This window comes from Xenopus laevis, chromosome 3L (assembly GCF_017654675.1).
Source record: "Xenopus laevis strain J_2021 chromosome 3L, Xenopus_laevis_v10.1, whole genome shotgun sequence".
NCBI classification, from domain to species: domain Eukaryota; kingdom Metazoa; phylum Chordata; class Amphibia; order Anura; family Pipidae; genus Xenopus; species Xenopus laevis.
This window is the reverse complement of record NC_054375.1, coordinates 25,693,790-25,708,536: the sequence shown is the minus strand read 5'-3', so window position 1 is coordinate 25,708,536 and position 14,747 is coordinate 25,693,790. Positions and strand designations below refer to the sequence as shown.

The 14,747-nt window shown below is 41.2% G+C and overlaps 1 protein-coding gene across 1 annotated transcript in view; it reads right to left on the bottom strand.

The window, feature by feature from the left end:
* The window catches only part of cd9.S (CD9 protein S homeolog), a 35,828-nt gene extending 33,177 nt beyond the window's left edge, over window positions 1–2,651 (bottom strand). Inside the window, 1 exon segment of the mRNA NM_001091992.1 lies at window positions 2,489–2,651. Coding sequence (NP_001085461.1) covers window positions 2,489–2,554 — 66 coding nt within the window. The 5' untranslated portion in view covers window positions 2,555–2,651.
* Window positions 2,652–14,747: the final 12,096 nt, after the last annotated feature.

Sequence of the window (14,747 nt, the reverse complement as noted above, 5' to 3'; positions counted from 1 at the left end):
TATGAGGGGGCTGCCATATTCGTGCAACAGGAGTCCGTTAGCATTAGAAACTCTAACTGACAGGCTGAGATGGGACAGTCAGGTTGGCAAAACAGTCAGGTTTAGCAACTTCAACTAGAGTCCTGCAGCGGGCTTTTTTGTTTTTTTTTAATTTGTACACATGACCACGTCACATAGGGGTATCTTGTGTTGTGTCCTTAACCTTAATGTAACAATAAGACTTAAGATACCTCAGTTTTTGCAGAACTGAAACTCTCAGATGGGCTACATTATGAGCTGCTGCGGTTTCTCAACACTGGAGCCCCGAACCTTGCCCTGCCCTGAAGAATTTGCTCCGGCACTAAAGGAGTTAATCACACACACAGTGTAAATACTCCCTACTCCAGTTTAACCCTCCACAAGCAGCCACCAGGCAGAGTATTCAGACAGAGAAGAGTCATATTACGGTTATGTACACACTTCTCATTTTAGCCGGTTACCTCTGATTGTTGTATGATGTATCCACTATCCTACTGTACAGCCCTAGGGAATCTGATTAGACTTTATAAATATGCATTAACAAAAATAATGGGTGGATACTAATTAAGTCAAACCAACAACAATGACTATCATACAAAACACAGGATGGATATGTAATACATGAAGGAGGCAACACATTTATTCTGCCATGCGGTCTGGGATTATTACACATTTGACACTGTATATATACTACCTTGTGTTCTGGGGGTATTATCCGTGAAACTGGCACTGTATTTATCTTGCTGCGTGTTCTAGGGGCTCTACCCATAGTAATGATACTGTATTTATACTTCATTGTGTTCTGAGGGTATTATACATGGAACTGACACTGTATTTATCCTGCTGCGTGTTCTGGAGGCATTACACATAGTACTGGAACTGTATATATACTACCTTGTGTTCTGGGGTATAATACATGGAACTGGCACTGTATCTATACTACCTTGTGTTCCGGGGGCTTTACCCATGGAACGGGAACTGTATGTAAACTACCTTGTATTATGGGGGCATTACCCACAGAACTGGCACTGTTTTTATACTGTGAAAAAGTGTTTTAATGTAATGAAAATATCATGTAGTGTTGCCCTGCACTTTGCTTCAGAAACACTACTATAGTTTATATAAACAAGCTGCTGTGTAGCAATGGCGGAAATTGAAAAAGGCTATATGGCACAGGTTAAATAGTGGATAAGAGATAACATTATGTTCTACAGAGCTTATCTGCTGTGTAACCTGAGCCTTTTCTCCTTTGAATGGCTGCCCCCATTGCAAAACAGCAGCTTATTTATATAAACAATAGTAGGGTTTCTGAAGCAAACACAGCAGTTTTACCAGTGCAGGGCAACACCGAATTATATTTTTATTACTTTAAAAAAAATACATTTGTTGATGTTACTGGTCCTTTAACCAACCATGTTTTGGCCTGATTTCCTTGATAGTACAACCTTGCACCTATACTTCTATAGAAAACTTGGGGCACAGCACCGATTTTTGTTTAAAATAAAAAAGCCTTTATATGTACTAAATAAAGGCTTTTTATTTTAATCAAAAATCGGTGCTGTGCCTTCTACAGTATATGCATGGATGGTGGCCATTGACTGCACCTGCACTGGAAAAAGTTTGTCTTTGAATGAAAAGGTGAAAACGGAGCTGACTGAATCAAGTTCACAAGTCCTATACTTCTATATACAGGTATGGGATCCATTAACCCGGAAACAAGTTATCCCTCCATCTCCCATAGACTCCATTTTAATCAAATAATTAAAAATGGTATAAAGGATTTCCTTTTTTTCTGTAGTAATAAAACAGTACCTTGTCCTTGATCCAAACGAAGATACAATTATTCACCTTTAAACTAACTTTAACTAGTATGAGACAGTGATATTCTAAGAACATTTGCAATTGGTTTTCATTTTTTATCATTTCTGTCTTTTGAGTTATTTAACTTTTTTTTATCCAGCAGCTTTCGACTTTACAATTTCAGCAATGTGGTTGCTAGGGTCCACGTTACCCTAGCAACCAGGCAGAAATCTGTAGCCTTACAGAGCATTTTTTTTTTAGATGGGTTCAGTGACTCCCATTTGAAGTCTGGAAAATCAAACACTAAAAATAAATAATGAAGACCAATTGAAAAGTTGCTTAGAATTAGCCATTCTAGGACTTAAAAGTGAACCTCCCCTTTAATACATATTGGAAGCAAAATCTAGTAGACTGAATGTATGAAGATCCAAAATACAGAAATATCCCTTACCCAGAAAACCCCCAAGTCCCGATAAACAGGTCCCATACCCGTCCCTGTACTTATAATATAATACAGAGAATATCAAGCGTTACAATGTATCACAGACAGTAGGGTTCAGGGCACAGATGTTACAATATTGTATCCCTTTCCCGAGCTCCGAACACGCCCTCAGCCCAGGCTTCTCTCTCCTCTGGCTACACCCGAGTTCCCGCAAGCACAAAAACTCACCCAGAAGATGAAGTTGAAGGCAAACAGCAGGTATTTGATGCACTTGACCCCCCCTTTGACCGGCATGGTGGTACTTTCTTGCTGGGAAGGCGAACTTTGACGAAGTTGGTGGATCGGTGGAACGGAGAGAGCTGCGCAGGGTATGTATTCTGATTTACTCCGCGAGTCCTTTACACCCACGCCCACACCTCTCGGCTAATAACGTTACACTGTGCGCCCCCTACTGGAGACTGCTGGCATCGCTTCTACCCCACCTTCTGTTTCGCTCTGGTTTATTTACCCGCTCTTTTACCTACTATTCTTTTTCTGACTCTAAAACTCCAATTACAGTGTTAAACCAATAGTTCGAAATGTAATTTATTATAACGCACTTTTTATGGTTACTTATTTAAAGGGGAACTATAACTTTCAGGGCTATGCTTGTGATGAAGAAATACAACTGTATTGTGACACTTGTGAGCAGTCAGTGCTCCTCTAGGATTACTATTAATGTAAGATCCCTTAGCAGTTGCAGTGCCTGTTTACTCTATAGTTAAAGCCACCCCATATTCAGAGCTTTCAACCCCCCTATTTTTTCAGGATTACCCTATTTTCAACAGTTTTCCCCAGTCTATTTCTGGTGATTTTCCACAATTTTGGTTGATAATTGGGCATAAATTCAATGCACACTAGCGCAGTGATGTCACGTCCTAGGGATCCCACTGCAAATAGGGTTACCACCTGGCCGTTTAAGATGATGGTTGATGCCAATGTTATTAATAGGGGGAAAAAGATAAATATATAGGAAGGCCGGTATTTTTTTCCAGGAAAGGTGGCAACCCTACCTGCAAACAATCTTTAAAGGTTTACAACGCTGACGTATTAAATTTTTTATCATTTTCAGTTCTTATTATTGTATGGTATAACTATAAAGGCCTGCCCTAGGGTCAGGGGTGCTGCGCCAAAGGAGAACTAAACCCCAAAACTAATGAAAACCCCCTACCCTCCATAATCCCCCTCCCTGTTCCCCCCTACACAGGTGTTGTAAATGCACCTAAGTCTTTAATTACCCCTCGATGCAGAGTCAGCACAGCAGAGCTCACGGGCGCAATCTTCACGCTTCAGGAGACTTCAGTAAGTAAGCAGCGTATCAGCGCAGGTGTAGGAATTATACGGTTCCGAACAACTGCGCATGCGCCGACCGCCACAGAAATTGCCGAAGGGACCCCGAAGATTTCCGAAGCGGTGAAGATGGCGCCCGTCAGCTCCACTGGGCTGAGTCTGCATCGAGGGGTAATTAAAGACTTAGGGGCATTTACAGGTATTAACACCTGTGTGGGGGAGGGGGGACTACGGAGGGTAGGGTTTTTTATTAGTTTGAGGACAGGGCCCTGTTTGGGGGTTTAGTTTTCCTTAGGCCTCTGGCATCCCAGGCCGACACTGCCTACTACCCTAGATAGTCCTCCCCCCCGCATAGTTAATTATCCCTGAATGTCCCGAATACATTGCTGACGTATCGTTGCAGAGTAAGCGCAGCCGCACTCATGGGCGCCATCTTCCAGATATTCGGTCTTCTCCGGGTCCTCTTACATCCTTTCGGCAATTCACAGCACTTTTGGTGCATGTGCAGTTACTACAAACTGCTTCAACTGCACATGCGCCAGTACCTTGCCTCCTGAAAGATGAAGACTGAAGATCTGGAATGGAATTACGCCTCTCACTAGGGGGGGGGAGGGTGTGAGCAGCACGGTGGCAAAGGGCAACAAGATGTTTGGGGCAACAGGCACCATGACCCGAATACACTAAAGATGGCCATACACATAGAGATCCGCTTGTTTGACGATTTCGCCAAACAAGTGGATCTCTCCCCGATATGCCCACCTTGGGCAATATCGGGCTGATCCAATTGTGGACCCTAGGGCCCAACGATCGGGACCGTATCAACGAACAGATGCAGTCCGGGATCCGACAGGATTTTTACCCCTGCCTGATCGACATCGACTCTCGGCCAGATACCAATGAGGGAAGCCAGCGGAGGGCCCCATACACTGGGAAATAAGCTGCCAACTTGGTCTGTCGGCTGTTTTATTGGCCTGTGTATGGCCAACTTTAGGGTTCTTACATACAAGGGTTTTCAATTGTGTTTCCAAGTGGTGTAATTTTTTTGTGCATTCCATTACATGGGAATGCAGTGGTTAAATGACGAGACTTCTCTGTGGGGAGTTAAGTAATGAGAGTGCACTGAAACACTAAACACAGATACTGTAATGCACATAGAAACCACTGTATGACCGCAATTAGAATGCTGCACTTCCCTCTTCCCGGAGCAAGGGGCTTTTGGGGTTTGTCAACCTGTTGTCATCACATGATGCTAATAACTAGTCTGTCACATGAATGGGGAACATATGATGTGCGCTGGGCCTCCATCATTTCTCTTGTTCTAGGGATCCCTTGCGGGTGACATGGCCTGTGTGCATCTTATAGGCCCTGGCGTCTATAGGGTTTTTTTGTTCTCTATCCAACATGAGACTGCCCTGCTGTGAGGTGCCGAAAAACCCCATTGTTACAGGTTTTTCAGCATTCTATCAGTATATATTGTTTCGAACAGACACTACAGTTTCGATAACCACTAGCTGTAGGGGAAGTCCAAATACCGTATATACTCGAGTATAATCTGAGTTTTTCAGCATACAAAATGTGCTGAAAAAGTCTACCTCGGCTTATACTCGGGTCAGCGGGCGGTAGCTGAGATTGCAGTCACTTGTAATCATTCCTATACCAACAGTTCACTTGGGGAGAGACTGCAAAGTTGGCCATACACAGGCCAATAAAACAGCCGACAGACCAAGTTATATGAAAGAATAACAGTGCGCCCTCTGTTGGTTATATGAAAGAATAAAAGTGACTGCAATATCACACAGCGCCATCTATTGGTTATATGAAAGAATAACAGTGCGCCCTCTGTTGGTTATATGAAAGATTAACAGTGACTGCAATATCACACAGCGCCCTCTGTTGGTTATATGAAAGAATAACAGTGCGCCCTCTGTTGGTTATATGAAAGAATAACAGTGACTGCAATATCACACAGTGCCATCTGTTGGTTATATGACTGCAATATCACACAGTGCCCTCTGTTGGTTATATGAAAGATTAACAGTGACTGCAATATCACACAGCGCCCTCTGTTGGTTATACGAAAGATTAACAGTGACTGCAATATCACACAGCGCCATCTGTTGGTTATATGAAAGAATAACAGTGACTGCAAAATCACACAGTGCCATCTGTTGGTTATATGAAAGAATAACAGTGCGCCCTCTGTTGGTTTTATGAAAGAATAACAGTGAATCCAATATCACACAGCGCCCTCTGTTGGTTATATCAAAGAATAACAGTGACTGCAATATCACACAGCGCCCTCTGTTGGTTATATGAAAGAATAACAGTGACTGCAATATCACACAGCGCCCTCTGTTGGTTATATGAAGGATTAACAGTGATGGCAATATCACACAGCGCCCTCTGTTGGTTATACAAAAGATTAACAGTGATGGCAATATCACACAGCACCCTCTGCACATGGTAGTGAGACAGTGGGACAATGCACACAGTAATCTGGCAATTCTCTGTCACCATCAACTTTGTAAAGAAGTCCGGTTGATCGCTGGGGGGGTCGCTTTGGTGGAATGTGCGCTGCTGGGAGACAGGGCTGTAGTTGTGTCTAGGCTTATACTAGAGTCAATAAGTTTTCCCAGTTTTCGTAGGTAAAATTAGGTACCTCGGCTTATACTTGGGTCGGCTTATACTCGCGTATATATGGTACCCAGTCAGGCTAATGGCAACAGGCTGGTTTTTGTGACTTGGCATAACTGCTATTCTTGTGGTTAACAGGTATCGGTTATCAGGAAACCCATTATACAGAAAGATCTGAATTACGGGAAGGCTATCTCCCATTTTAATCAAATTAAATTAAAATTTTTAAAAATTATTTCCTTTTTCTCAATAATAATAAAACAGTAGCTTGTATTTGATCCCAAATAAGATATAATTAATTCTTATTGGAGGCAACACTTTTAGGTTTAATTAATGTTAAATTTATTTTTTAGTAGACTTAAAGGAGAATTCAACCATTTAGCAAAAAAAAACCCCTACATCCCACCCCACGTAGACCCCCCTCCCTCCTCCCTAACTGCCGCCTGGGGAAATGCCCCTAACATTTTACTTACCCCTCGGCGCAGATTCAGGCATCAGAGTTCCACGCAGCAATCTAAGCTGAGGCGGAGATCGGTGAAGTGGCGCATGCACAGTTGGAGCAATTTACCGGTTTGCAACAACTGCGCCGCATGCACCAAAATGGACGGAAATTGCAGAAGCGCTGGAAGAAGAAAGGAAGACCCGGAAGATGGCTGCGGTGAACTTCGATGCCCGAATCTGCGCCGAGGGGCAAGTAAAAAGTAAGGGGCATTTTCCCGGGCAGTTAGGCTGGGAGGGAAGAGGGAAGGGCGTCTACTTGGGGTGGGGGTATGGATTTTTTTTCTAAAGGGTTGAATTCTCCTTTAAGGTATGGAGGTGCAAATTATGGAAATACCTGTTATCCCTGAAAACCTCCACATGTATGGTTTCTCTTTTGCAACAAAAGTTTTCTGTTATTATAGTATGGCGCAATCGGTTGGGAGCCGTGTGATTTTTGGGGTGAATGGATGGTCCAGCACCCCTGAAATCCTCTAGGTGAATGTCTACTCCACTGGCATCACATGCTAATCACTAGTTCTCCAATAATTTGTAATGGTGGGATCTGATTAGTCAGGTAAGTGGCATGCGGGTAAACAGATTGCAGATTGGAGCTCTGCACCTTTGAAAACCACGTGGTATGTTTAATTGTTTACCGCAATGCATTGTTGATTAGTGCTACTATACTATATGTATGGGATCCGTTAGCTGGTAACCCGTTATCCAGAAAGCTCAGAATTAGGGAAAGGCCATTTTATCCAAATAATCCAAATTTTTCTCTGTAATAATAAACATTAGCTTGTACTTGATCCCAACTAAGTTATACTTAATCCTTATTGGAAGCAAAACCCACCTATTGGGTTTATTTAATGTTTGCCGAGGTCCTGAGCATTCTGGATAACAGGTCCCATACCTGTACCAACAGTTTATTTTAAGGGAAATACCTTTAAATATAATTCCATAATTTCTCTGTTTGTATCTCCGAAGCTCTGACATATTAGTTGCTACTTTCCTGACCTCACGTCAGTAAAGAGTTCCGACCTGGCCCAAACACCTGGTTGGTGTTAAGAAGCACATTGATGGCCTTATGTCCTGTCTTGGCAATATCATCTCAAAGTGCAGCCAAATGCCAGACCTTTTGTTACTCTTTATTCAGTTACTGACAAGTTAAAAAAAATCGAGGCATGTGTGGAACATGCACAGTTGTAGTGTCTGAATGCTGGAATTTCCAAAAATTAAAAAGTAGAGCATCCTCTTATTTCGGGGGGGGGGGGGAAATAAGATATATATATATATATATATATATATATATATATATATTCTCTATATATATTCTGTGGAGCACTGGTTAACAGTGAGATGTAGAGGGTTCTAGAACCCATGTGTTGTTATTGCCTTTAGCCACATTGCCGGTAAAATCCAGGAAGGGCCTCTGTGTTGCAAGTTTTTTATTTTGGATACAAACCAGAGTGTTATTTTTTCCTAGGACCACTTATGTTGTCACTCATTGCAAAACTCAGGTTGGTGGTTACAATAAGACTTAATGAATTACATCTACAAAATAATGCAGTTAGCATAGATTTGTGTTTTTTCCCTCCATAGTTAGCTAAAGATTTATTTAACTTTCCAGGTCCCTCCATAACACATGATGAATAATCCCTACACTCTTCCTCCCTCTGCCCCACATATACATTAAGAGAAAAGCTGGTGCAGTCAGGAAGTTGGAAGCACAAAGGGAATTTTGGTTCTTCCTAGGCCCCACACTAACATTTGACCAGTGATCCCCTTATATGTCCCACCTTTGACCAGGGATCACCTTATAGGTCCAACCTTTAACCAGGGCTCCCCTTATAGGTCCAACCTTTGACCAGGGCTCCCTGTATAGGTCCGGTCCAACATTTGACCAGGGCTCCCCGAATAGGTCCAACATTTGACTAGGGCTCACCTTATAGGTCCAACCTTTGACCAGGTCTCCCCTTATAGGTCCAACCTTTGACCAGGGCTCCCCTTATAGGTCCAACCTTTGACCAGGGCTCACCTTATAGGTCCAACCTTGACCAGGGCTCCCCTTATAGGTCCAACCTTTGACCAGGGCTCCCCTTATAGGTCCAACCTTTGACTAGGGCTCCCCTTATAGGTCCAATCTTTGATCAGGGCTCACCTTATAGGTCCAACATTTGACCAGGGCTCACCTTATATGTCCAAACTTTGACCAGGACTCCCCTTATAGGTCCAACCTTTGACTAGGGCTGCACTTATAGGTCCAATCTTTGATCAGGGCTCACCTTATAGGTCCAACCTTTGACCAGGGCTCACCTTATAGGTCCAAACTTTGACCAGGGCTCACCTTATAGGACCAACCTTTGACCAGGGCTCACCTTATAGGTCCAACCTTTATTCAGGTTGACCTTTAGCTCATGAAATTGGTATACATGTTGAAAAATATTGGTGTATCAGGCAATTAGTCATAGTTTCAAGAATATCTAAGATAGCAAGTACACATTCACAACAAATCTCACCCTAAATAGCCTTTGACCTGCTCTTTCAGGTATATCTTTGAAAGAATGTCAATTTCCTAATGCACATTGTATTTGGACCCACTGCCATAGTCAATGTTCTCCCCAGCGGTCCATTTACTAAAGCACGGTAAAAATATGCACACTAAATATAGACAAATTTATTGGCGAATATGTTTTCGCCAGTTTACTAAGCTGCGGTAAATATAAATTTGTGAATTTTCTTGCGCAAGAGTACGTGTTCGCCAGTTATCGCATTTGCTGAAAATAATGCTACGTACACAGTAACCTCCGGTTTACTAAACAGCGAAATGTGTGAAAGACAACATTTACTACAGAATTTTGGCAAAATTTTACCGCCATCTATATAGTGGCGGCAAATTATTTTTTCGACAGAAAATGCTCAAGAGGACAGGAAATATCCCATAGCACCTTGTTTTACCCATCATTCTGTTCCTGTTGCCATTCCTGACAGGAGAAGAGAGAAGTGACAGGATAATCCAAGATGTTTTGGATTATTCTTTTGTCTGCTGCTTCAGCATTTTTTTCAGATGAAAGACAAATTATGGCTAGGAGGGACCAAAGGCTTTGTCAGCCTAGATTAAACTACATTTATATGATGCACACAGATTGATTGGTAAAACTTGTTTATGTTTTTTTTTATATGATTCTATTGGCAGGGGGTAAGTCTTGTGACTGGATGTATTGAAATGTGGATTTATATGATGCATACATATTTGATTGGGTGAAATCTGTTTACTGTGTCTTGATAATATCTATAAAGTTTAGCAGTTTTGACGATACATATCTGGCCATAAATCATGCCATAAAACAAGACTATTTTATATTTTATAGCCTAAATATTCCCAAACTTAATTTGTTAATTTGCAACTCACAGAAATTACCACTAACGTAAAATGAGTGCATCGCAGTTTAGTAAACTTAGTCGCTGTGAAGAATTTGGTGGAAACATATTCGCAGCTATAACTTGCGGAAACATATAGTCGAATTTACCGCGCTTTAGTAAACGGACGCCTCTGATTGAAATGAGAGGGAAGGTGGTAGAATCATTAGTGCAGAGAACACAGCAAAAACTTTATTAATAAACTGCATTATTTAATTCAGTTCAATTGGACTTTAACATGCCTTTATTGTTAGTATTTTTTCTTTATAAAAAATCCACTTCTTTTCCAATTAAAACGTGCATTTTAGTAGAAATCATATTGTTTTACAGACACCATGGCTTTACAATACAACAGCTGGAAAGGAATCTCTGTTTTCCTTTGCATTTTAAAATAACTGAAATCCAAGCAATATTACTGGCAATAAAAGTTCAGGCATCTTAGGAACTGTCTGGTACATCCATACAGTTAACGTCTGTCCCTTGTTCAAGTGCATTGTTATTGAGTTGCAGCCAGTTGGCAGATTGTGTGAGACAGTAAAAATCTATTATATCTCTCTTACAATTCCAAGAGAACTTGGGCTAAGGGAAATGCTTTTAATATGGAAAAGGAGAAGACATGAATTTGCCTTCCACTTTAACCCTACTGCTTAAAGGGGTTGTAATATTCTGAGACAATTTCCAAATAGTTTTCATTTTTTATTATTTGTGGTTTTTGAGTTATTTTGCTTTTTACTCAGCAGTTCTCCAGTTTGCAGTTTCAGCAATCTGGTTGCTAGGGTCCAAATGACCCTAACAACAAGGCATTGATTTGAATAAGAGACTGGAATATGAATAGGAGAGGAATAGAAAAATGAATTATAAAAAGTAACAATAACAATACATTTGCAGCCTTGAAGAACATTTTTGTTTATAACAATGGCATCAATGACCCCCATTTGAAAAGTTGCAAAGAGTCAGAAAATATTATAATTCAAAAACCTTAAAAAAAGAATAAATAGACCAATTGACAAGTTGCTTAGAGTTAGCATGTGCACATATAGAATTAGGACATGAACTATATTCTTTCACTCAAAACTTTGTGCATGCAGTGGATTTGTGTTGGGAACAACAGAATGGAATGCTCCATGTTTATGATACATGGATTAAACCAAGATGTTAGTAGAACCGGTTCAGGACACCTATTACCTGTTATAGCCATGAGCGGGCTTTAAAATATATTCACAGCACCTGTATTCAGCAGAGAAAACCGGTATTTCAATTTAGATAAAGATAAGAGTTAATATCACAGAGGCTGAATAATTAAACCAGTTCTTTAATTAAGTCTGGCAGAAGACTAAAGTCTGACAGTTTACTTCATATACAGATTAAATTAATGGTTCCTGACATTGTAGATGAATCCCTAAGGGGGCAGTTGCTGGAGGGGTCCTAGCCTGTAGATCAGGGTGAGATTTGGGGCAAACACGTATATTTTTACTACACTCTACTACTGAATCCTGACAATGATGTCTGGAACTTTGTTATGAGCTGAGGGGTTGGAGTTGGAGGTTGCAGGACCCCCATTATCCCATACCAAGGTTATAGATATGATAAAATTGCTGTATCATCCATTCAGCCATTGTTCCAACAAATGTAGGACAACATCCCCAAATTGCACTCTGTTTGACCTTCAAGCTAAGTTTCAGAAGTATCAAGAAGAATCAATCATCATTCCTCCCAAATCTTATCCCAATTGGGCTTTAAGATGAGGCACTTCTACTTATGCTGTAGCCCCACAGTTTGAGAACCACTTCTGAAATGAGTTTTTATTCAGTGACTAGAAGAATGTGCATTGGCTGCCCTACTCAGTGGCGTAACTATAGAGGAAGCAGGCCTCATGGTTGCATGCATGGTTGGGTAACAGGGGGGCACAGACCGTGACGGCTTCCTCTATAGCATTTAAATCTTCCCGGGGGTAGTGCTGTGGGCTGGAGCAGCTATTTATGCTTGGGGGGGGCACGATGGGACCCAAGAAGATTTTTTTGGCAAGGGGGTCTGGCATGCTCTTGGTACTCCATTGGCCCTAGTACTAGGAAAAGCTGTGCATTTTTTCTCTATAGGCCCCCATGAAGCTACCATCCTAGGCACGACTCCTCGGGCGCCTATAGAGAAAATTTAGAAAAAAATCCACTTCTCTTCCAGTTAAAAATGTGCATTTTAAAAGAAAGACGCATATTGTTTTACACCATGGCTTTACAACAGGACAGCTGGAAAGGAATCACTGTTTTCCTTTGCGTGTTAAAATAACTGAAAACCAAGCAATGTTACTGCCAATAAAAGTTCAGGTTTTTCGGATATCTTAGCAACCGTCTGGTACATCCATACAGTTAAGATCTGTCCCTTGTTCCAGTACATTGTTATTAAGTGGCAGCCAGTTGGCAGATTGTGGGAGATAGTAAAAAATCTTCCCAAATCGTATACTTACTTCTACTTTTGTAACTCCACAGTTTGAAAACCACTGGTGGAATGTGACTAGGAGCATGTGCAATGGCTCTATTACTAGGAAAATGGAGAATGGGCCCTCAGGTGACTATATAGAAAATAGAGCCCTGATTATGAGCATGCCTGTGCTCATCACGATCATGCAAGCTGGGAATGAAAGTGACACAGCAAAAGATGGTTTTCAACAACATTGGAGTACAATGCAGTTCACAGCAACTTAGTATTATTTAATGCACCTGTTTTTGAGCTTTGCAAGGGAAATAGTAATTATTTACATGTTTAACCTGCATTTCCAGTTCAGATGGTTAGATTCAATCGGTAATTGCACTGAGCCCCTTTTAATCTCTAGGTGGAAAATTACACGGTCGGTTAAATAATGATAATAACAGCTGTCTGGCAAAGGGTTGTACAAGTTTTAGTTTGCTCTGACCACCCATCTTGTAGCAAGAACAAATACAACCTATATTTTATATCATGCAGTGTTGTTTGTTACTGTTTGTATACATACTCAGTGTCATACTCATATCAGGGGCATTATATTGACTCACTGTGGGCTCTACAAAAAAAGAGATATTCATTAATTAAAACAAGAACAACAATAATGCATAAAACAAAATACATAACAATTCATGAATAAATATTCATCTGTATAGGTGTCCGTTAACCTGGAAACCCGTTATCCAGAAAGTTCCTAATTAAGGAAAGGCCGTGTCCCATAGACTCCATTATAATGAAACAATCCAAATTTTTAAAAATGTTCCTTTTTCTCTTTAATAATAAATCAGTAACTTGTACTTGGTCCCAACTAAGATATAATTAATCCTTATTGTAAGCAAAATAAGGTTGATTTAATGTTTACATGATTTTCTAGTAGACTTAATGGAGGTCATTTATCAACACTGGGCAAATTTGCCCATGGGCAGTAACCCATGGCAACCAATCAGATTGCTGAATTTATTGTTCTACTTGCAGCTGGCTTCAAAAAGCTAAGCACTGATTGGTTGCTATAGGTAACTGCCCAAGGGCAAATTTGCCCAGTGTTGATAAATGAGCCCCAATGTATGAAGATCCAAATTACAGAAAGACCCATGTCCCAAGCATTCTGGATAATAGGTCCCATACCTGTACAAATAAACAGGTATATAGCTGAATAGCCTTTGTCCCTATAATAACTACTAATCAAAACATAAAGAGCAAGTTAACAGATGTCTCCATGTCTCCTTGTTTTTAAAGGGACAATGCTGAAATGCAAACCTGAAAAAGCAGATTTGCTGCCATCTGAAAAAGGGTTAAGAAGATCAAGGATAAGGCTTCAATTGAGCGGTCTTGTTTTGTCACCTGGGCTATGCTATGGGCATTGGACAAAAAACTCAAATTTGACCCCAATTTATTGTGCCCTAGTCAGTAAGGATGAGTGCACTTCCTGGCTGCTGACGTAAAGAGTGGCAAAATGTTGTTAAATGTAGGGCAACTTTTGTGGAGAGCTTGGGGCTTGGGGAAGTCCAGTCAGGGGAACCATGGCAATTGTTGGTCCAGAAAAGAAGAAATATTCACTTTGGGGCAAAGGGCTTGCAGAAGAAAGCAGCTCAAGTTGTTACCACTCATGCTATTTAATTTAGGGACCCATTTGACTTGCTTTGGTCCCACCACCCAGGGACCATGCAAAAAGTGGACTTATATCCATGGAGCTCTCTGGGGGAAGGCCCAAGTAGAATGCGGCTTTGATTTGTGATGGCAGCCCTGGTACAAAATAGTTTTAGTTGTATTTTATAAGCCAGAGTTTATGTTTTGTTTAGCATTGTTTGGGTTTAAGGGAAATGTCATGTGGGGCTATTCTTTGTGCTTTTAGAAACCAAAACATTAGGGGTTATTTATGTCCACAGACGCAATGTGCAACTTTCACTTTTCCCAGCAATGAGTTACCTCTAAAACCTTATCTTACCCTGTGGTGCTGCAGCCCTTGCAGAACCTTGGCCTTCTTCACAACACATCCCCATTTTTCTCTATCCAACACACACCACCGCCAATTACTTACTCCCATGGTTCTCAAATCATCCTCCACCTTCTTCAACCATCGCTTTCTTGGGCGTCCCGTGAGTTGCCGTCCCTCAGGCCTTTGATGTAAACTTTCCTCCGGGCTCGCTCCTCT